At 40.1% G+C, this 21,315-nt stretch overlaps 1 protein-coding gene across 1 annotated transcript; it reads left to right on the forward strand.

The window, feature by feature from the left end:
* The first annotated feature begins 320 nt into the window (after positions 1-320).
* On the forward strand, positions 321-19,489 carry LOC113034871 (pyridoxal kinase-like). Its single transcript, XM_026189999.2, has 11 exons — positions 321-587; positions 9,068-9,122; positions 12,614-12,718; positions 13,200-13,283; positions 14,706-14,740; positions 15,157-15,242; positions 18,001-18,046; positions 18,169-18,280; positions 18,456-18,592; positions 18,773-18,839; positions 19,221-19,489. Exons 1-11 carry the CDS (start codon positions 507-509, stop codon positions 19,334-19,336), a joined length of 924 nt encoding a protein of 307 aa, XP_026045784.1. The 5' UTR covers positions 321-506; the 3' UTR covers positions 19,337-19,489.
* The last annotated feature ends 1,826 nt before the right edge of the window (positions 19,490-21,315 follow it).

The raw sequence follows: 21,315 nt of genomic DNA on the forward strand, positions 1-21,315 counted from the left end.
GCTAGTGGTGTTGACGTCAGTCGTTAGGCGGTCACACAGAATGCCTGTGTAGAATTACGGCGAGCGCGCGTGCGTGTATGTGTGTAAATTTTGTCCTTGCTGCGCGCGACCGTTCGGTTGCCTAGGTCAACACACGAAGGACTTTGATATCAACACTGCACAAAGTACACACAGCGCTTACCGTAAATAAAACGGTTCCCGCTGTTTGTGTGTGCGCGCGCGTGTGTATCATTGGCGTATCCGCGCGACACCCCTCTCTCCACCTCCCGACGTCACCGCTCTCCATCACTCGTTAAGGGCTCCGGCTACAACCAGCGCTCACACAGACGTACGCGCGCGCACAGCCGCTAGCCAGCAGGCTAACTACCGTTTCCTCTTTCCCTACCGGCGGTGCGGTCGTTGCGTTCAAACTGTGTTTTCCCGGTGTTGTTATGTGAAGACGTGACTCTCGTCGAATAACGGAGAATATTTATCTGCATCTCTTCCTCGGCTGACCGGGAGCCGCCATGGAATGCCGCGTCCTGTCCATACAGAGCCATGTAGTCCGGGGATATGTGGGCAACAAGAGCGCCTCTTTCCCGTTACAGGTAAATACAATTTGCATGCACCCGTTTTCGGACAACGAGCGACCAGACGCTCGTTATCGGACACGACCCTGTCTGACGTGTTTCACTGCCCTTTGCCAACAAAATCCGACTGCGGCACTCTTATCAGCGCCAAACAGGAACGTGTAAATGGCTAATTAGATGGTGGAAAGTTAGTACAGTCTTGGATGCGTTTATTTATGGCTCCGGTTAGTTGTAATTTCCCAGCTGTGAGAGTGAAAAGCGGACATAATCGACGGCGATGTTAGATGTGCAACGAGAATCTAAAAATAACTGTGTAGTAGCCCAGATATTGAGGGACAGCCGCGACGACAGGTGTCGTGCATAATACCCCCCCCAAACCTGTGCATCCTTATCAGAGATGGGAATGTTAATCAGCAGAGGTGTTTTTTTTCTACCAGCGTCTTCGTTATCTGCACATTTAGCCACCAAATGAAGAGGAAAGTCGTTATCTGCTAGAGAAATTGCGGCGCGACACATGTCATTGAGGGTGTCCGATAATGGAGCAAGGTGTTCTTCATCATAATCCGTGGAGAGAAAACACGTATATTTAAGCTGTATAAAAACGTGTAGCCTACCAGTACTTTTTGAATGAATCATCCAACAGTGATCAACAGCCTGAGGATTTGCATACAAAACCAGTGCAGTTATAATATGTCCTATTATTGTCATTACAAAACAAATATCGCAGTGAAAAAACCCTTAAACTATACCCTGCTTTACTACAATTTGAAAGTCTTCCTTGTGAATTGGATTGCACCCCCTGACATTAGATTTCCTTAAGGAAAGCAAGTGTGAATATTGAGCCAGAATTAAAATAAAGAAATGATTGGGCATGATTTTCAAGCCCTTTATTTATATTGATATAGCTAAAAGTCATAATCAAAGTATTAATCTGACTGAAGTAATGCTATAGAAGTTTTTGATCAAAATAAAACTTAAGTAACAGGACTCCTTGTGCAGAATAGCATACGATACATTAGTGCATCTGCTGGGTACCTTTTCTATAATAATACTGCATAATATACCTTTATATTTCTAGTTTCAATTCTGGAACATAATAGGTAACCAAAGCTTTAATATAAATGATGCAGAGTATCATTTGTAAAATTTAAAGTAGTAGAAGTAGAAAGACCAACAACACCACAGAACAAACCGCAAATGATGTGCAAGAACTTGGTGACAATGGGAACAAAGAACTCCCATTTACCAGGAAAATACCTCCCGCAGAAATTGGCTCAGGAACTGGAAACAAACAAAAGTGTTTGTCTCCTGAATCCAAACTGGAAGCTGCTTCCACAGCAGAGGATCCTGATCGCTCAAGGCTCTGCCTTCCATTCAACTTTTGGAAACTGTAGGAACTGCAAATAAGCCTGCAGTCTGGAAAGAGGCTGATATTGGAGAAATATGGCCTCTATTTGAGATCAAGGCTTTTCAGGGAGAACTTGATAATTAATAATTACAATAGGTCAAAGTAGATGTAACGAGTTTCATCAATACAAAGAAGGCAAATGAAAGAAGGCAGGCATAGCTATTAGCTGCACCACGTCTCATCATTCACAGTAATACTGAAAATTTTATTTACATGGTTATACAGTGTTATATCAGTGGTACCCTGATATAACACAAGACAAGCGCACACATGTCTGAAACTGAGAGAAATTTAGTAAAAGGGTAGTTATAATAACAACAAGGACACAGTTGGAAAGACACATGGAGCTGTACTCCAAGTGTCAGGAAGAGCAAAATGGATGTAATTTACTGATGTGGTTACATGGTGTGGCAAAGTAGGGCTTTAGGAAACTGGTTGAAAAGCTTGACCCAAGATACACCATCCCGGGTAGAATATATATTTCATTTTAGTTTTATTAGGGACAAGCTATTAATTCAAAATCTCTGTTCACCTGTGTGTGTAACAGGTGAAAGAAAAATGCTTATTGCTGATACATTTAGGTTGTTAAATTACAATCATCTACCTGATGAAGGTCAACTGGACTGGAACCTTGTAGTTTAATAAATGTATTGGTGGTAAGCGACATCATGAGCGGGAACTGCATTTAATTGTTTTGGTGAAATGTTTTTATGTGACATACTTTTTTATTAAATTAAACAGTTGTGTTATACTTTTACTTAAAAGTCAGAGAGTTTTTATATCAGCAGAAATACTGTTATCACAGATTTGCTAAAAATTGTAAGATAATTTTGTACTTGATGGCCATACCTGGTTAGACACCATGATTCCATGATTTTTTGGGCTAACTATGATAGTAATTGCTAAGTAGTTTATTAACGTACCACACAAAAGAATTGAGCAGAAGTACTACGTTACATCCCACCAGTAGTCCTATCACCATCATTGAATAGTGTTAAGTATTAACAGTACTCAAGCCCAATAGGGAGGTAAAAGGAAGCTGGAAGTTGTCTTAATCACAAAGTGTTGCACTAATGATAAAGGTTGTAGAGCAACTTATTTAACAGTGGGAACAACTTTGCTGTGACAGAGTTTTGTCTGATAACAAACCACATGCTGTTTAATAAATGTAAAATGAAAGTTTAATGCAGCAGTATCTTGTACTTAAGATGTTTTGAAGAAAAAAAAAACTAGGCAGATTAATAGCCTGTAACTCAGAAAGTCTTCGTACTGTGAAGGTAATTTTTTTTGTAATGGTCTTTGGATATCATATGATATATAACATTTGTTAGCTGATCATAACAAATGTTCAGCTGGTTCTGAATTGCTCAGGTCGGACTTTTTTTTTTCCAGATTCATAAAATGAAAATCATTTCATTACACATTATAATGTGGCTGCCTCATCACAACATTGGAAAGATGTTGGTTGGTTTGGTGTCCTCGTTGCATTTTGTTAGAGTTATTTATCTAACTAGGATTTCAAGTATGTTAATTTCTTTCCAACTTTACTTCTTCAGAAGTTAAGAAATGCCATTGTACAATTTTCTTGTCAGTTTCCCTGCTTCTTGTGAACTTGGCATTTTTTATCTTAAATTTGCCTTTTTGTACATCTGCCATTTTTTCTTTTTTCCTAAGAAATTTTCCTCTTTTGTTTCACATAATGCACCGTTTGAATCTAGAGTCTAAAGTTGGTCCTTTATAGTTAATTTGATATGTGAGACCTAGAGACCTAGTGTTCTTGCCATCAACTGACAGTGAAAATCTTTTCCTTTAGGATCTCTGATGTTTACAGTATATCACCTTTATTTACTGTATAGCACATTTAAACCAGGACATAGGATGATGCAGACGGATTGCTTTGAGCCTGTGATTATCTTGATTACACTGAGGATGGTTATAATTTTAGTGTGCCAGTAGTGATGCAGTCAGTAGTGGTAGTGAGGCGTTATCGGCCAACAGTACAGTACATCACCCTGAAAGACTGGAGCTTGTTGTAAGAAGGTTCAGGTTTATTTTTAGCTTGCATTACCCCAGGGTGAATTTTGCGGTTATCCCAGTGACTTGTAGGCTTTGATGCATGTCACCAGAGTCCAGTAGAGACACTAATGTTCAACTACTACGCCTGGTTAAGCCTGTTTATACAAGGCTAATACTAAAGCAGTCTTAACTAGTGCAATGTAAAGTGTACTGTAAAAAATTGTCATTATGGCTGCTTACAGCTTAGGTGAGTAGGATCACTGACACTTGTCCCTAAGTTTTCAAGACTGATGTTTTGGATTCATGATAAACGTCTGAATAGGTAACAAATTTGCTGGGTTGTAGGTTGTTTTTTTTCTTCAGTTTCTCCTTAATATTATTTTATAACACAACGGTAATGCAGCGTTAGCTGAGATGCTCAGATCCCTCTCTTTAGCCACCTCCATCAGCTCATTTGGGGGGAATACTAAGGCATTCCTTGACCAGCTGAAAGATTTACTCACTGTGCCTGGAGTCTACCCTGGTGCTTCCTGACAGGGCATGCTTGGAACACCTCAGCCCAGGAGGCATCCTAGTCAGATACCTGAACCACCTCACCTGTCTGTTTTTGTGATTGGAGCATTACTTTCCCCTTTTGAATTGCCTGAAACCAACTTAAACTCTTTCATGGCCTCACAAAGATCCTCCCACATGCATGTTTTTGCTTCAGCTGCTGTCAGAGCCACACTCTTAGCTTGCTGCTATCTGTCAGCTACCTCTGATATACCTCCGGGTAACCAAGCCCAGTACAACTCGTTCTTGAGCATGATGGATCCTTTCACCATCTGGTTTAGGGACTATTTCAATAACAGGCATCCACTACTTTGTGGCTGCAATTCTGTGCAGTTGCCTCGGCAGTGGAGGTACAAAATATGGTCTATTCAGTCTCAATGTCTCTGATATTCATTGTAATGCTTTTGAAGTTCTGCTGAAGGTGGGAATTGAAGATTTTGTGGACCAGCGCCTCTGCCTCTGCTGGATTCTCTCAGTGCACCTGCACAATAGGTTTAGGTTTGGGTGCACCAGGGCTGTCCACTATCCTCCTCTGCCACCTGATCCAACTCACCAGGTGGTGATCAGTTAACCGCTTAGCATCTCTCTTCACCCGAGTGTCTGAGACATATGGTCCCAGATCTGATGAAAGAATTACAAAATTGATATTGTTCTGCAATGCAGAGTGTCCTGGTGCAATAATTAACACGCTCATGCTTGAACATGGTGTCCATTATGAATACACTGATAAGCCTTGCTAAGAGAGCCAGCATTTGTGTTAGAATATCAAGAGTCTGCAAGAACATACATTTTCTAGGAGCTGCTCATGGTGCCAGTGTGTATAATGAGTGTGTCTGGATGGTGATTGCGGCAGACAGACTGTGTGAATGAACCACTGCTGATGCTTGTGGACATAAGCAAAAATTAATTAATTAAAAAAAGGGCAGTGTGTTAAATTTAGACTTCAATGGAAAACCCACAGGTCAATGAAGGAGAAAGTCTCACCATGCACAGTAACAACCATGATTCAGCTGGTGTCACAGATCAGAGAGAAGAAGATGATGATGGTGATGACAATGATGTCAGCGAGCGTGCCGGGCATCCCTCTCTCTTGTCACGACGGAGAATCTGTGGCATGTCAGCAGCCGGGAGACGGCAACATGAGAAAGCAGGGCTCTGATTGGCTGCCACAGGATTCCTCCTAATGACGTCAGAAAAGATGGAGACAGGCTGCCTTAAAGTTAAAGCTTCAGCTTTCACATAGAAACAGCATTCAAGGGCACTGGCACCCTCCATAATATCAAATAGCGATTTTTTTTAACATTAAAAAGTAATGAGTACATATAAATTTTACATCTTGATTTCTTTTAAGTGCCAGAAGTGGAAAGGAATAGTTCTTTCAAAAATAATGTCCAGAGTAACTGCACAAGAGAAGAGTGTAGCAGTTAAAGTGGAATAAGTGATCCTTATTATAAAACTTTTAAGTTATATCAGACTTTAGTGACATGCACCCACAGGTATGGGCATTTCCAAATAGGGGAGAAAAGCTGACTTTTATTTCTCACTCTGTTATATAAATCAAACTGAACTGAACAGTCATTGCAGAAGGATGGTGCCAGCGAAGTCACGATGCAGTAAAATTAGCTGTTGTGTTGCCTCAGATGTGATGAGCCAGAAGTGCAACTCGTTAATTGAACTCGTCTTTCGTCAGCTGTGAAAGGGGCTTCCTCGCAGGGGGAATTTACCAAAAGCTTTTCTCCAAGAAGGCAAAATGTTTAATTTTTTTAAATCTGTTAAGATCCTCGCCTTGAGTGAAAGCTTTCCCGTCAGCAGCGGTGCAAACAGTCTGTCAGTGACTTGAGGCCCATGAATAGAGCACGGGAAGATGTGACCTAAATAACATATTCTTAGACCCACCCATGTACATCCGCTGTAAATACACGGTTTTGCATCAACGGACAATTTGGATCCACGCTGAGGCAAAAGAACACGCTGCGATAAATGTCAGTGACAGTTTGTGTAGTCACAGCAAAGAAACAGATGTTTCCAAACAGACGGGAGGTGATAGGCTGGAAGCTCAAAATCACTTCTGAATTGACTGAAATTTGAAAACTGAAGCTGAAAGAATTCCTAAATGGTAAAATCCAACCTCATCATGCATTTATTGACCACACCCACTACTACTATGAGTAACAACAGTCTTATATCTTGAATAGGATTGAAAGTAGCGTTATGCTCAAAGCTGCCATGTTTTTTTAGGTACATGCAGTCCAAAATGCTGCAAATGTTCTGCATATTATTTTACATTGATATTGAAACGTTAAAGTTATGGGGCAATTGTTTATTAATTTTCTTATAATGTAAAAATAGCAAACAACTTATTGTGAAAGTTACATAAAATGAATGAGTGTTTATCAGAACTGAAGCACAGACTTCTTGGACAGCATGTACTTTGCAGTAAACCAAAATACTAGTATGATATTTAGATTAAAAATATACAATAACAAGTCAAACAGCAGCAGTTGTTTGATTATAGAGAAACTGCAGTCGAATTTGCTTTGGTCAGTAATTACAATTTGGATTATTTTAACATTAAAAACTGTTTTTTAAGAGGGGGAAATAGAGTGTTTGGGGTAGGGGAGTCAGGGACATCCAGTAGGAAGTTAGTCCCAGACTAGCAGGTGTTTTCGTCTGTAAAGGCAACTACTGGCTCCAGGTAGAGAGACAGAGAGGGACACCAGGATGTCCAGACAACAGTGGGCTTGATCCCTTTTGGAAATCTGCTCTGTAGCTACACAGGGAGCAATTTTCATTGCCACATTTAGCCATTTACCTCGCTTTATTTAGGAAATTTGTATTAAATATTTTGGCAAGGCAACGATCACTTGAGGTTTAAAGTGTAACATGATCACTGACAGTCCTGTAAGTTAGGACAACAGAAGACTCTCCTTGAAGGATAATGCAAATATTAATATATCAAAAAAGGTCATAATTCATTCAGTTCTGTGTGCACAGGAGTGTAATGTGACTGCAGTGAATTGTTCTGCATGTTAATCGTGTTTTCTGAATGCTTCACGCTGCTGAAATAAATACAGTGTCCCACCTTTCAGAAACCCGTACAAGGTCAAAGTTAATATCTACACTGTGTTCCTGGGTGGGTGGAGGGGCTCTTCTCTGAAAGAGGATTCTTGTATCTCAAAGTCACAGTCAGTTGAAAAGAACAAAGACCTCATTCACTCTGCCAGCTTTAGCTCAATTAAAATAAAGACATTCAGATAACAATTAACTCAGCACGTGGATGAGCCATGTGTGGGTGTCTCTCTCTCTCTCTCTCTCTCTCTGGGGTAATTTATAAAAACAAATCTGTTAAGAAACAGAGAGAGTGAGGACACCACGAGCTGTTTCTTGCAGATCTGTGTGCAGACTTCAGCAGAAGTTACATTTAGACGATGTCTGTATATCCATCAAGGTTAAATGAAGTCTAACAGTGTGTTTCTTTTTCCCTCCATTGCAGTTTGACTTTTTCATGTTCAACTTTACAGTACTAAAGTATTTTCAGCTCATTATTTTGCAGCTTTACTATGTTGATTTAATATCACAAACACAAAACAAAGGCACTGAGGCTATCTAGTTAGCTACAACTGAACCGCCAAAGTCAACCTGAGAAGGACTGTTCTTTAGTGAGCCTTTGCATTAAAAATGACAAATGACTATCCTCTCTTTGAGGTTGACTTGACACAATGGAGAAGTAACACATTATACATTAAACTCAATCAAACTGTTCACCCAGAAACCAATGTGTCTGCCCTTCTGTTCTTGTTCTGCTTTCATGAAGAAAATTAACTTGGTTAAGTCATCACAGATAATTTCTCCCACTGCTCAAAGGTGGGCAATTACTGCTTTGCCGCAACCAATAAACCCTTACTTGTGGAGAAAACTCAGATTAAATATTTTAATATGCAAACCAAACATGGTGATGGAATCATGACGATGTAATGACCATATTTCTAAATCTTTTTAATAATTGTTCTAGTACACTGCCAGTCTGTCGCAGGGCTAACACAGACTGACAAACAGCCATTCACACTCACATTCAGAATCACCAATTAACCTAACCCCCCCTAACGGCATATCTTTGGACCGTGAGAGAAGCCAGAATACATGCAAACTCTGCACAGAAAGGCCCCAGCTAGATCAGGACCTTCTTGCTGTTAGGCAACAAAGCTAACCACTGGGCATCACTGTGCTGCCCGAGGGTCCAACTCCTCCACAATGAAAGCATCAATATTCCAGCAATGTTCCAGTTAAGACATAATGCTCTCGGTCTTTGAAAAGATGAAAGCTTTGTTAGGAATAAGTATATCTCACTAATGTCATAACCTGGTGCCTCACACATCATCACCAGTGAACTCCTTGTGGTACCTGAGACACACCAGCAGCCTGAGACTACAGAATGAAGTCTTTAAAACACAGCCGAGCTGTAAAAGTGTGTTCTCCTGATATCTTCTGACAACTGTTTTCTTTCTGTGTCTTCTGTTTTCAGCTTTTAGGGTTTGAGGTGGACTCAATCAACTCCGTCCAGTTCTCCAACCATACAGGTCAGGCCACTGACTTAGCCTGTGTATCTCTCAGTTCGTGCGTGCCTGCTTTATGTGGGTGTGTGTGAGTCAGTCAGTTCCCTCGGTGTCGTGATGAGGTGTTGGCGAGTGTTAACAGACATGGTTCCCTTCGAGGCAGCGACCGTGCCGAGGCTGACGACTCGACAGATAAATGAGTTTCTGTGGAGGTCAGCGGCTGCATGCTCAGACACCAGAACAGCTTGGAAACACAGATATAGCTGCAGGGAGATGAACGCCATTCACATTTTATACAAGCTCCATCTCTGTCTCTCTCTTATTGGACATGATGCTGCTGATCTGGTGCCATCTCTATTCTCTTTAAGAAGAATCATCTAAAGATCCCATTTCATGAAAAATTCATTTTTATACTTTTATGAGATTTTTTTAATATGAGCCGTGAAAATCTGAAGTTGCTTAATTGGCTCTCCAGTAAAACTGTTTTGTTTTTTTACATCCTTAAGCTTATTAGCTGTATGTTAAGGGGTTAAATAATTATGAAAGTTTATTGATGACTCTCAAAGTTTAAAATCTAATCAGTATAATTGAAAGAGATGTGTAAAATTTCTGCAAAGGCGTACTTGTGACAGAACTAATTTGATTTGAAGGAACTTGTATGATTGCAGTGATGATGCATCTTGTTACAGAGATGATGCAGACATCGCCTCTGGGCTGTCTGCATCATCTCTCTGTCACATTTAGCCATAATATTTGGATCTGATTGCCAGACGTGAGTGAATAATCTGCACCGTGTCTCCTTTGTCGCACTGATGTGTGGCCCCACTTCATGGAATCCAAGCTAACTGAACCTGAAGAATGAATCAGCTGTGAAAACAAACATATTTGTCCAGCTGTTGCTTGTTGCTTCATAGTGGAGTCAAGAAATAGTAGATCATAACAAAGGTTTGATTTTGTTTGTGGGTGGTAAACTAATTTATCTGCATATCTGATTTCACGTGACCTAAAAGACAGTGCGACCCCCTCGTGTTATGGTTTAATGCAACCGATTCCATACGGTTACTGCTGACTTAGCTGTAAGCTGAAAGTCTGATTGACGAGTGAACTGCTTTGAAGTCAGCCTCAGATTGTTTTGTACGGAGTTGTTATCGACACAGATAATAGTGAGCTTAAAAACAGTGAAAGTGACCTGTGGTGATGTTGCAGACTGAGGCTAAACATAATTGTAGGAGTTTTTGTAGGATAAGTGTCATGTGGGCGAGCCTGGAGCTTAAATGTAGCAGCAGCAGATGGTGGTATTTATATTTGCCTGTTGCAGCCTTTTTCAGTATTTTCAACTACTGCCTAGGTCACGTTTCATGACAGACATGTGAGCTTTAAAGAAAGTTTATGTACCTGAGAGGTTAGATTCAACTTAAGTAGGCTTTCTTTGTGTTAGCTGGTTCAAGAAAACCCCAAACCCACTGAGATTGATCTTTGTAAATAGCTATTTAATGTCTATCTTCTGTTTCTTTACCTTTTTCTGTGTCCTGCTTTTGGGTCCTATTGGTGCATATATAGTGAAATCTCACAGTGAAAAATTTGAAGCCTTTTTTTGGTTTAATTTAGATAACTATCACCTATAGCTCACGAAAATCAGAAATCCGGTTTCTCTTTAGAATATTTCATAGGACATACAAAAAATAATTTACAAAAGAGAAATGTCCAACTTCTGAATAGTATGTTCTCTTATACACTCAGTACAGGCTGGAGCTCCTTTACCGTGAATTACTGAATCAGTGTCACCTTTTTCATTATCACTTTCCGGATGACATTGGATAGTTTTGCAGGAAAAGTTGAGCCAACTCCAGAATTTTCCACACAGTCCTTCTGAAATTAGTTTTTTCTTGCATTTCTTGTCTTAGAGAATTACTGGAGTTCAATTTAAACCCTTGAGGACGAGTTAAAGCCAGGAGTGAGTAATCTAATCACAGGTTGTAAGCTCACTGTTATTATCAATCCACTTGCAGAGTAGACAGTGATACAGCTGAGGACGGTGTGTTGTGGAGAAGAGAAGAAAAAGTCCTCACATCAATTGTGGGATTCTGTTTGAGTGACCTTAACGCAGAAATGCCTCAGACTTTAATCAGATCTTACATTTGCAATTTCTCAGAGGAGAGTGTGTAATTTGGTGTGACATATTGAAGAAGACGTTTTCATCTGAAAAGGGAGAGAAGAGCGGCTGAGGAGAGGGGCAGAGAAGGTGAACAGAGAGGAAAAAAACTGGAGAGAGGAGAGAAAATGAATCAAAGAGAGAGATGATGGCGAGAGAGAGACGCTGGGAGCGGCCATGCGACGCAGCAGTAAACAGCAGCGGGCGTTGGGAAATTGCGACAGCAGCGTGACGTCAGAAGCAGCTCTTATCTGAAGGCCTGCCTTCATTTTGCCCTCCCTCTCACGCACACACCACTCTGACTGCTCATCTCTTTTCTTAGCCCCCTTTGGCTTTCTCCTGGCTTGTTGCTTAGCAACCAGAACCCCCACCACAACCACGTGACCTGGCTGTGACTCACCTGGAGCCACGACGTCACCAGCTTGCAGCAAACCTGTCATGTGCAGACAGACACCCTCCACACTGGCTTATATGCTTGTGGCCACTTCACATACATGCACACCTGTATACAGTATTCAGCACGTGTGTGTGTGTGTGTGTGTGTGTGTGTGTGTGTGTGTGTGTGTGTGTGTGTGTGTGTGTGTGTGTGTGTGTGTGTGTGTGTGTGTGTAGTGGAGCATGTACGTCTTTGTCCTGCTGCTAGCCTCCACTCTGTCCCTGTCTAACCAGATACTGTGTCTGCAGGTATCAGGTCTGCTGTGTGTTTGTGTGTGTGTGTCTGTGTGTGCGTGCATGTATGTGTGTGCGTTCTTCATGCAATTAGATTCAAATTCTGGGTTGTGGGGTAAAGACATGTCTGGGGCACAAAGACCTTCTCAGGAATTTATGATCAGGGTGTTTGTCTTATCCTTTGGATGATGTTTGCAAGGTTTAATTGAAATGAGATATTAAATGTAAAATCTTGATATGTCAGTGAATAAGATGTGATATAATGAAACATTAGATATTATGAAATGTGGGTAGAAAAGTTATCCTGTGTGTGAACCCTGAAAAAGACTGAGGGCATAGACACAGACAGGAAGGGAGGAATAATAGGGAACAGTTGAGCCTAAGCAAACATTAAAAAATACAAATAATAAAGGAGGAAAGAAAACCACACGAGGGTCTGACCTTCAGAATAAAACAGGAAGTAAACTGAAAGAGGGACTGGAGCAAACTCACACAGAGAGAGGCTCGACTAATTAAAGTATCATTGTACAGTTTTCTAATCACATCACGTCATGTTTGATTCTCATTTAAACTTTCTTTGATTTACTTGTTGTGAATTGGTTGAAAAGCTCACATTTCCCTGCAGGAGAAGTGTGTTTTATCCACTGGTCTCTTCACAGCAAACACAGTAACATCTCTCCTGTGCTTTCTGAAGGATATTCTCACTGGAAAGGTCAGGTCTTGACAGCAGATGAGCTTCACGTTCTTTATGAGGGGATCAAACTGAACAACGTGCACCACTATGACTATGTTTTAACAGGTGGGTGTCCTACTTTTTCACATGTACCGCTGCTCAAAATGCAGATATCTGGACAGTTTAATTTAGTTTAATCAGAGTTGATTTTTAGATCCCCCTGAGGTTAAATTTAAATAAGTTCCTTGCAGTCTTCTTACTTTTTTTTAGCATCATGTACTTGTGTGCCAAATGTAGATAACACATGTTATCTACATTTATCAAAGCAGTAGATCAATTTTGACCACGGGAATAAAAAAGAGATAAGAAGTCACAATTTTCTTCTGTAAAAACTTTTTAAGGTAAATCTGAGAATCGGTTTGGATTTAAGTAAGTTTAAGTTCAACTGGGTGCCATTATTGAGATACAGAGCAGTTTAAGTTTACAGTTTTTAACAGAAATCAAAAAGTATAGTTAGTTATGAATCTTTTCATACACAGCCTATAATAATTTCTCTGCTCTGTCTCTTCCGTGTGTGTGTGTGTGTGTGTGTGTGTGATGTCTGCAGGGTACACCAGAGACACGTCCTTCTTGGAGATGGTGGTGGACATTGTTCAGGAGCTAAAGAGAGCCAATCCCAACCTGGTGTACGGTAAGCAAACACATGGTTTCACAGAGTGAGAAGGGCACAAGAATCACATTAAATGCAACAAAAGATCCACTGCTGTGACTGAGCATTTGGCTGCAATAAAGCTTTAACCTTTGTTACCTTTAGGAAATTCTTGCAGTTAGTAGAACTGCTCAGTTATGGCAAAAACTGTAATCAGATTGTTTTGGTCATACTTTTAATTAATTTTAAGAAAAGTGTCTTTTTACTGGGGATTTCAACTTAAACTTAAGTAAATAATTCAGAGGAAAAACAGGTTTCTTTTAGAGTGGTAGATGTGGTGGAGGACAGAGTGGGAGGGACAAAAACAACCGCAGCGTCCTTCCACAGGTCAGTCTCAGATTTATCAAGATGAGAGGTTTGGCTCCTGGGCTGAATGCTTTTACATTCAAGCCAAGCCTTCGTTATCAGAGTTTAAACACATTTTTGGTGAGGCAGCAAAGGCATTTATTATTTAACCAGCTTATTCAAAGTAGATCCACTTCACTCCAGGAATGACTCTGTAGCCTGAAGGATTTTTTTCTCATGTCACACCACTCAGTTTGACTCAAATCAAGACTGTTGCAGTTTTGCCTGTGGACACTGTAATAGTAGATATACAGTGAGACTTACTGCCTCTGCTCAAAATAATAAGAAAAACATTGGGTTTTGCACAATGTGTTTACCTAAGCACTTATAGAAGATCCTGTGTTACATGCTGCTGCTGCTGCTGCTGCGAGATGCTTTTGAATGTTGTCATACTTTAATAACATAGGAGAGCAGTGACTGTAAGACAGCATGGGTGTTTTATGGAAGTGAGAGTAATTGTATGCGTGTTTCTGGCTGTATTACACATATTTATTTGTCATATCAGAACATTACTGGATGTTTAATCTTTGCCTTATTAGTTCATTATTTCATCAACATCTTCCCAGTAACAGGTTGTACATTTTTTACTGCAGTTAGAAACACATGGAAGCATTTCAATGTGACTTTTTTGTGTGGAGAGTGGGGATTGGATAAAAGTCTGATTGGATAAGTGGTTAAGATGCATGGGTTTATGGATGTTTGATCAGATCAGTTCCAGAGTTATAGCATAGTTACCTTTCAAGACCTGATGTCCAACTCCACCCTCAGAACTAAACTTTTTTGCCTTCACCACAGCAGAGGCTCCAATAATGAGAAAAAGTATTAAATTGGTCATTTCCTAAACTGATATGTAATAAACAGTATAGCCCAAAGCAGGGTCTCCAGGTCTTCTGTTTTAATACTTTAAAAATGGATAATAGGTTTTTCTGTCAGTCTCATTCCCAGCTTGGATGCGCTCATCTCCAAATCCACTTTCATGCCTCCCATCACTGCAGTGTGTTTATGTAATGCGCTGATTGCTGGTGTGCTCTCACTCTCAGTATCTTTTTGTCGTTTCAGTGTGTGACCCCGTCCTCGGAGATCATGGATCTATGGTGAGATTACTGATTATTCGTGTACCCTGTTGTATGTGTGTCCATGCTGTCTGTTGTTTTTAAGAAGGAATTTTGTGCCTTTCAGTTTTGTGTGGGTGGGATTAAGTGTGTGTGTGTGTGTTTATACAAATATATATATTTGTGTTCGTGTTCTGTGGGTGTGTTACAAGACTAATTTCTCATGACAGAGGGATTATTGTGATCTGACAGTATTACATATACACAGTGACTCACTCTGTGTGTATATATATCTACTGTGTGTGTGTGTGTGTGTGTCTATATTGTGTATGTATTACATTATGCGGACAGTTTGTGTTGATCATGTAAAAGCATGAAAACAAACATCAGAGAAAAGCTTTGTATTAACTCTGCCCACAGATGAAGTCCTCTGTGTTTGTGTGACTCTGTTTCCACAGTATGTTCCTCAAAATCTTTATCCCGTCTATAAGAACAAGGTGGTTCCTGTTGCTGACATCATCACTCCTAACCAGTTTGAGGCTGAGTAAGTAAAAGTGTTTTCAGTCTTGACAATTTGACGACTCTGTGACCATCTGTTCATTCACCTTCTGATTAGTAGACTAATATCACTGCATAACAAAGCCTTATATTATTGCCAGAGTTTAGTTTTATTTATATAGTGCCAGTTCACAATGGTCATTGTCTCAATGTGCTTTATATTGCAAGGTAAAAACTAGATGTTGATCATATGGTCAGCAATGAGCAGCCCTTGGTGACAGCAAGAAGGAAGAACTCCTTTTAAACAGGAAGTGAATGCATTACTTTAGTTCCCTAGTAAGAACATTCATTGACATGAATGCATTCCCAATCCTCTTACAGGTAAGTTTAATCATCACAGCTTAATTCCGAACCCTGATCCCTAAGTTAAGTGTAATCTGCAAAGTAATAATAATGTAATGTAATAATGTGAGCAAGTCGGTCTCATAAAGAGTGTTTTTATTTCATTTTATTTATTTATTGCCTGGTTCCCTGACAGTGACCGCTACATGTGAGCAGATGCAATCACACACACATTCTGTGAGTCCTTACAACGGTCCTCTGCTCATGTCTGAGACAAACTCTCCCTGAATGGTTTTGTAGTTGTTCTGATTTTCTGAGTATATTGGTGCAAACGGTCTTTATGTAATGCCACTTATGTTACCTAATACTTCCATTTTGTGGTCCCAAAAATACATCTTTGCTCCCCTTGTATCCTCTCTTATCTTTCTTGTTAATTTTTCCTTCCACACTTTATGAGAATCTCTTTTATGTATTCTTAATTTAAGCACTGTAAATCCAAGATGACTTGAATTCTTTGAAAATACATTACTTTAATCAGTTACTTATTTCCTCTCTAAATATTTCTTTATAAATAGCGGTTGTGTAAATAAAGATGGATCCTTTCTTCTGTCACTGTGTATTTAGTAGGGCTGCACGATTTTGCATAAAATGAGAATCACGATTTTTTTGCTTAGAATTGAGATCACGATTCTCTTTTCCAGTATAAATATTTATTGCACTTATTAACTGCACATCAACTTTGTAACAGTTGAGACTGAACATAAAAACAATAAATAAACATAAAAACAACAAATGTCTCACGTTTTGTTGTTGCTGCAAAATGTTGTACTGCTTGAAATTCCGTCTCCACCGTTGCTCGACGCTGCGTGTATAGAGCAGGTAGTGCAACAATAGAAAAATAGTTGCGGGACGGCACTGTGTAGCGTTTGTCTAGGGTGTTGATCATTTTCCTAAATCCCTCGTTTTGCACAGTGTTGATGGAGCCATATCTTTGGTCAGGTGATAAGTGATAGCCTCCGTAATTTCTTTGTGCCTGCGGGAGTTCGACGTGTATAGGGAAGCGCTGTATAAGGTTCCCGTTATTGATGTTTGGGTGGTTGACCGGGACGGATTTTCTCCTGTCACTTTCTCGTCATCCCTGACGTGCTCTCCGTTGTTTTTTCCCTGCTAATTTTAGCAGCCAGCTTCTGTATCACGTGGTATAAGGCTCCGCCCTTGTCATTTGTTGAGCAGGAAGAGTGAGCACTTGTTTTCATGCAGATTACGTCCCGGATCAAAATGCGGTACAATCGTCGTCGTCTTTTTTTTTCTTTTTTTTTTAAATCGTTGTCATTTGGAAATGATATCGCACATAAGTATGAATCGAGATCGCGATTTTCTAACGATTAATCGTGCAGCCCTAGTATTTAGCACTCCTCTATACCCTGAGATCACACAGTGAGATTGCATCATTAGAGCTTTGCTGTTTTTGGAACAAGCTTAAGTCTGATTCACGCTCCAGTTCAAAGGTTATACCAGCAGGAGAGTGCAGAATAGGGTTAGTGCCATTCAAGTACAGTAATGATTGATTAAGTCGAAAATAATTTGTCAGCTCAGCAACAGAAGAAAAAAAATTCTGACAGTTGCTTTGATCTTGTTTTTGTAGTCTGTTCAAACTGTTTTAGTGGTCCATTATCTGTAGGTCATGGACCACGAGATGGACCCAGGCAGAGTGATTAGTGCATCCTGTAAAGCAGCATAATAGCCTAACAGCTAACATTAGGTACAGTTTTAGCTTGACACTATATATAATGATCTTTAAAATACACAATTCGAATAATTTGGAACTTGAAGCATTTTGATGGAAACTGCTAAATTGAACCTCTTGTTAGTCGGCCTGCTCGTGGAAAAGTAAAGATGGTGGTTGAAGCCCAGTCCTAATAGTTTGCATTATGTCATTCGCGTTCTGTTTGTTTTCTCATCACATTAATAAACATGAAACTATTTGAAAACCTTTTTGAATGTATATTAGTGTCTCTATAAGAAAACAATTTTCTGCACTAAGTCATTTAACGTGGTAAGATTTAAAGCCTTATTTTTACCTCCTTTATAGTAGGACTCAGTGGACCTAACAGATGAAGCCATCAGATTCTTTGTTATATATTCTTAAAAGTGTAACATCTGCTGCTTAGGTTTTAAATGACGTTTTTATGATCTCCACAGTCACATGTGAAGTTTTTTTTTTTAACCCTTACAGCCTCTTTTTTGCAGTAATATTAAGCAGTTTAAGAATCTCACATCTGTCACAGCTTTATTGTGAAGTTACTCCACCTGCTGGTTTGTCTGTATGCCTGCAGAATCAGACTGAATCAGGTTCTGTTCATGAAAGAGTCTTGATTTAGTGTCTTCAGGGTCTTTGTTGCAACTATGTTTTCACACGTTATTTATTTTGCAGCTGTTGTGATTGTTTGCTTGTGTTTTAGATTATTGACGGGGAAAAACATCAGCACAGAGAAAGACGCTGTAGAGGTAACATATCTACTTATCCTGTTTTTCTTCTCTACATGAACATTAGTTCTTGCTGTAAAAGTAGAGTTTGTCTTTTTGCCTTTTCCAGCTTCATACTTCTGTATCTCATGTTCTGATTGTAGGTAATGGACCTCCTCCATGCGATGGGCCCAGACACAGTGGTTATTACGTCCTCTGATCTTCCCTCTAGACTGGGAGACCGCTTCCTGGTGTCATTGGGCAGCCAGCGTCATGGTAGGCGACAGGATTAGGAATGTAGTTTGACATTAACTCATTCACTGCCATTGACGTCTATAGCCGTCAATTGCAGTGAATGAGTCAATGGGTTTAACTCATTCACTGCCAATGGCTGGCAGTGAATGAGTTAATACAGGAATTTAACCTGTTGTGTGTCTGTTGTGCTGTTCAGTTCGTCCAGATGGCAGCAGGACAACACAGAGAGTGCGATTAGAAGTTCCCAAAGTGGATGCTGTCTTTGTAGGAACTGGAGACTTGTTTGCTGCTATGTTGCTAGCGTGGACACATCACTACCCCACTGACCTAAAGGTACACACTCACAAACAAACACAGAAAAACTGTTTGGAGCTCAGTCCAAAGTAACTGAAAGTTTGAGGAATAGGAATATGGTGGAAATACAGCTAAGTAAATAAAAGATAAGGTGACATATTTGAAGTCAGGAAGAAAAAAGATAAATTACTGTTTTGTTTTTTCTTTTCTGTCTCTCAGACGGCCTGTGAGAAAACGTTTTCAGTGATGCATCACGTTATCCAGAGGACCATATCCTACGCTCATGGTGAGAATAACAGAACTAGTTATCAGCGTCTAAAGCTTTCCTTGTTTGAATTTCATGAACAAAAACACTAACAATTATGTGAAATCAGTTTAAACAGCGTCTTACTTTAGAGTTTCAAAAAATTTTGGGTGGTAAAAATAAAAACTAGCAGTAATATTTCTTACCTGCATGGGTCCTCACTACAGCAGCTCATTGATAAAGTCTGGATTTCTGCTCCTGTTGTTATCAGTTACTGGCTTCTCCTGCATAACTGCTTTTAAATGCGTTGCATGAATGGCAGTTTGTTCATGACACCTGTCTTCAGATTCCAAACTTTGCACAATCAAACTTTGCGGGTTAATTGAATTTTGTGTGACCCTTACCTGCCCCTCTCGCCCTCAGAGTTAGCAGGTCCTGGTCGGAGGCCCAGTCCGCCCCAGCTGGAGCTGCGGATGGTCCAAAGTAAAGCTGACATAGAAGATCCTGCCATAGTTACGGAGGCCACAGTCATATCCTAACGTTGCCCACCCATAAGACTCATACTAACCTCTCCATCCATAAATCTCTCAGCTCCTGTATCTCGGTAAATCTCTCATTACTGTAAACCTTGACTGTCATTGCCTAACTTCAATAACTCATCATCCAGACTCCTTAAACACCTTAGTATTGTAAACCCTTTAGTCCTTTAACCCTTTGAAGTCCTCAGTGTCCTGATCCCTAACTTAACCCTTAACCCTGTTTTGGAACCAGAGCCATGGATAGACAGAAGGTTTGGTCAGGGTATCCGAGAGGACTTTGCAGCAGCTCTTTAGAAATTTTTAGGGCTCTCCGGATGACTCAGATAGGGAACTTCCACAAGCACAAAATGTCATATGTTAAGGTTAATGAGAGTGATGGCTTTAAAAAAAAATCATCCAGTATTCAATCATCTGCACGACAGTGGAATTGATTTGGAGCTGGTAAACTGAGATCTGGGCAAAATTCACAACTGTTATAGAAAACATGGGAGAGGTTTTGTCCTTGGAGTGCTGCTAGGATAAGTTAATAGTCTTACCTCTGGTTTAAAATAATATTTTACCTTTTTTAAGTTTCATAAGACTTATTAATAAGTCTTTTCAAAAAGTTCTCATGGATAACTTGATAACGATCTCGGGTTTAGTTTCTGTGGCTTCTCTTCAGTCTGGCCTGGTTTTTTGCCCCTGTAGCCACACTGAATAGTGATGTCAGTGTATTTGGATGCACGTCAGTCTATTCACAGTGACCCAGCTGCTGAATAACAGCTCTCGCACAGAGTTAGACTGTATTTGTGGTGTTAGTAAGGGTCATGTGTACGTGCAAATGTATGCACGTGCACATGAAAATAGGTGCACCCATGCTTTCTTAAAAAATAAAAAAAAACAATAAAGAATGCAAACATTTTCATGGTAAATAGCAATAATCAGCTGCATCTACAGGCCATCCTTGTTCTGCTCTGCAGTGAGCTCAGCGTAGGAGCAGTAGAAACAGTTCTCCACCTGCTGCAGGTTCTGATTATTTATTTAAAATTATTTAATTAGGAAATGATGTAAGAGTATCTGAGTTTACTGGGACTAGATGGCTACATAAACCTTTCCCAACAAGTAAAGACATGTAAACTCCACAAACTCCTGCATGGAGTCAACTCCAGGTCCCTCTTGATGTGAGAAAACAGTGTTGCCAAGGATACGGCAGACCTCTGGGTCGAAGCTGATTTTCAGAGCAGAACAAGAATTACTGTCAACAGCTGACTTGGAGTACGCATGACTGTGGGACGAAATCTTTTTGGTGGATGTAGTTGAGTAATGGAACGTATGAACCTACATGGAACACATCACGGATCCTGGATCTGGCGAGTAAGCCGGCTGATAGAGGAAGAAAGGCTTAGAGGGTCAGGGTTAGGAGTGACTTACCTTTCATCCAAAGAGCGAGGCAGTTGTCCACGGATAAAAATTGAAAAATGAGTTGCAAATTATAACCGGGCAGGCCGCCCAACTAAAGTCTCTTTGTGGAACCACTGAACAAGTTCTCCAAACCTCTACCTCAAAATTATTAAACTTGCCTACTTTATTGCTCTATTACTGCCACCCTGTTAAACTGGCATATTCTGTTTATTTCTGACAGTGTTGCACTCTAGAAGTGGTTCTCCACACCTGACGCCAAGTTGCAAGACTCTAAAGATCAAACACTGTTTTTCTATGGCTCTGCCCACCACTCTTTTAATCCCTTACCCGTCTTACAGCAGTGATGTAATGGTGACCAAGTTTAACCCCTGAGATCTCTTGAAAAATATGAGAAAACAAACAAAAAAAAAACGCACAATGTATAGATGTTGTACTATAACTGTATTGGACCATCTGTATGATATCTTCTATCTGATCTGTCTATTGGACCATTGTGTTGATGCTACTGTACTATAGACTACACGCACTACAATATCACTCAAACAGGAGACGTCCGGGTTGGTTGTGGCACTCGCAGA

The sequence above is a fragment of the Astatotilapia calliptera genome, chromosome 13 (assembly GCF_964374335.1).
Source record: "Astatotilapia calliptera chromosome 13, fAstCal68.1, whole genome shotgun sequence".
NCBI lineage: Eukaryota > Metazoa > Chordata > Actinopteri > Cichliformes > Cichlidae > Astatotilapia > Astatotilapia calliptera.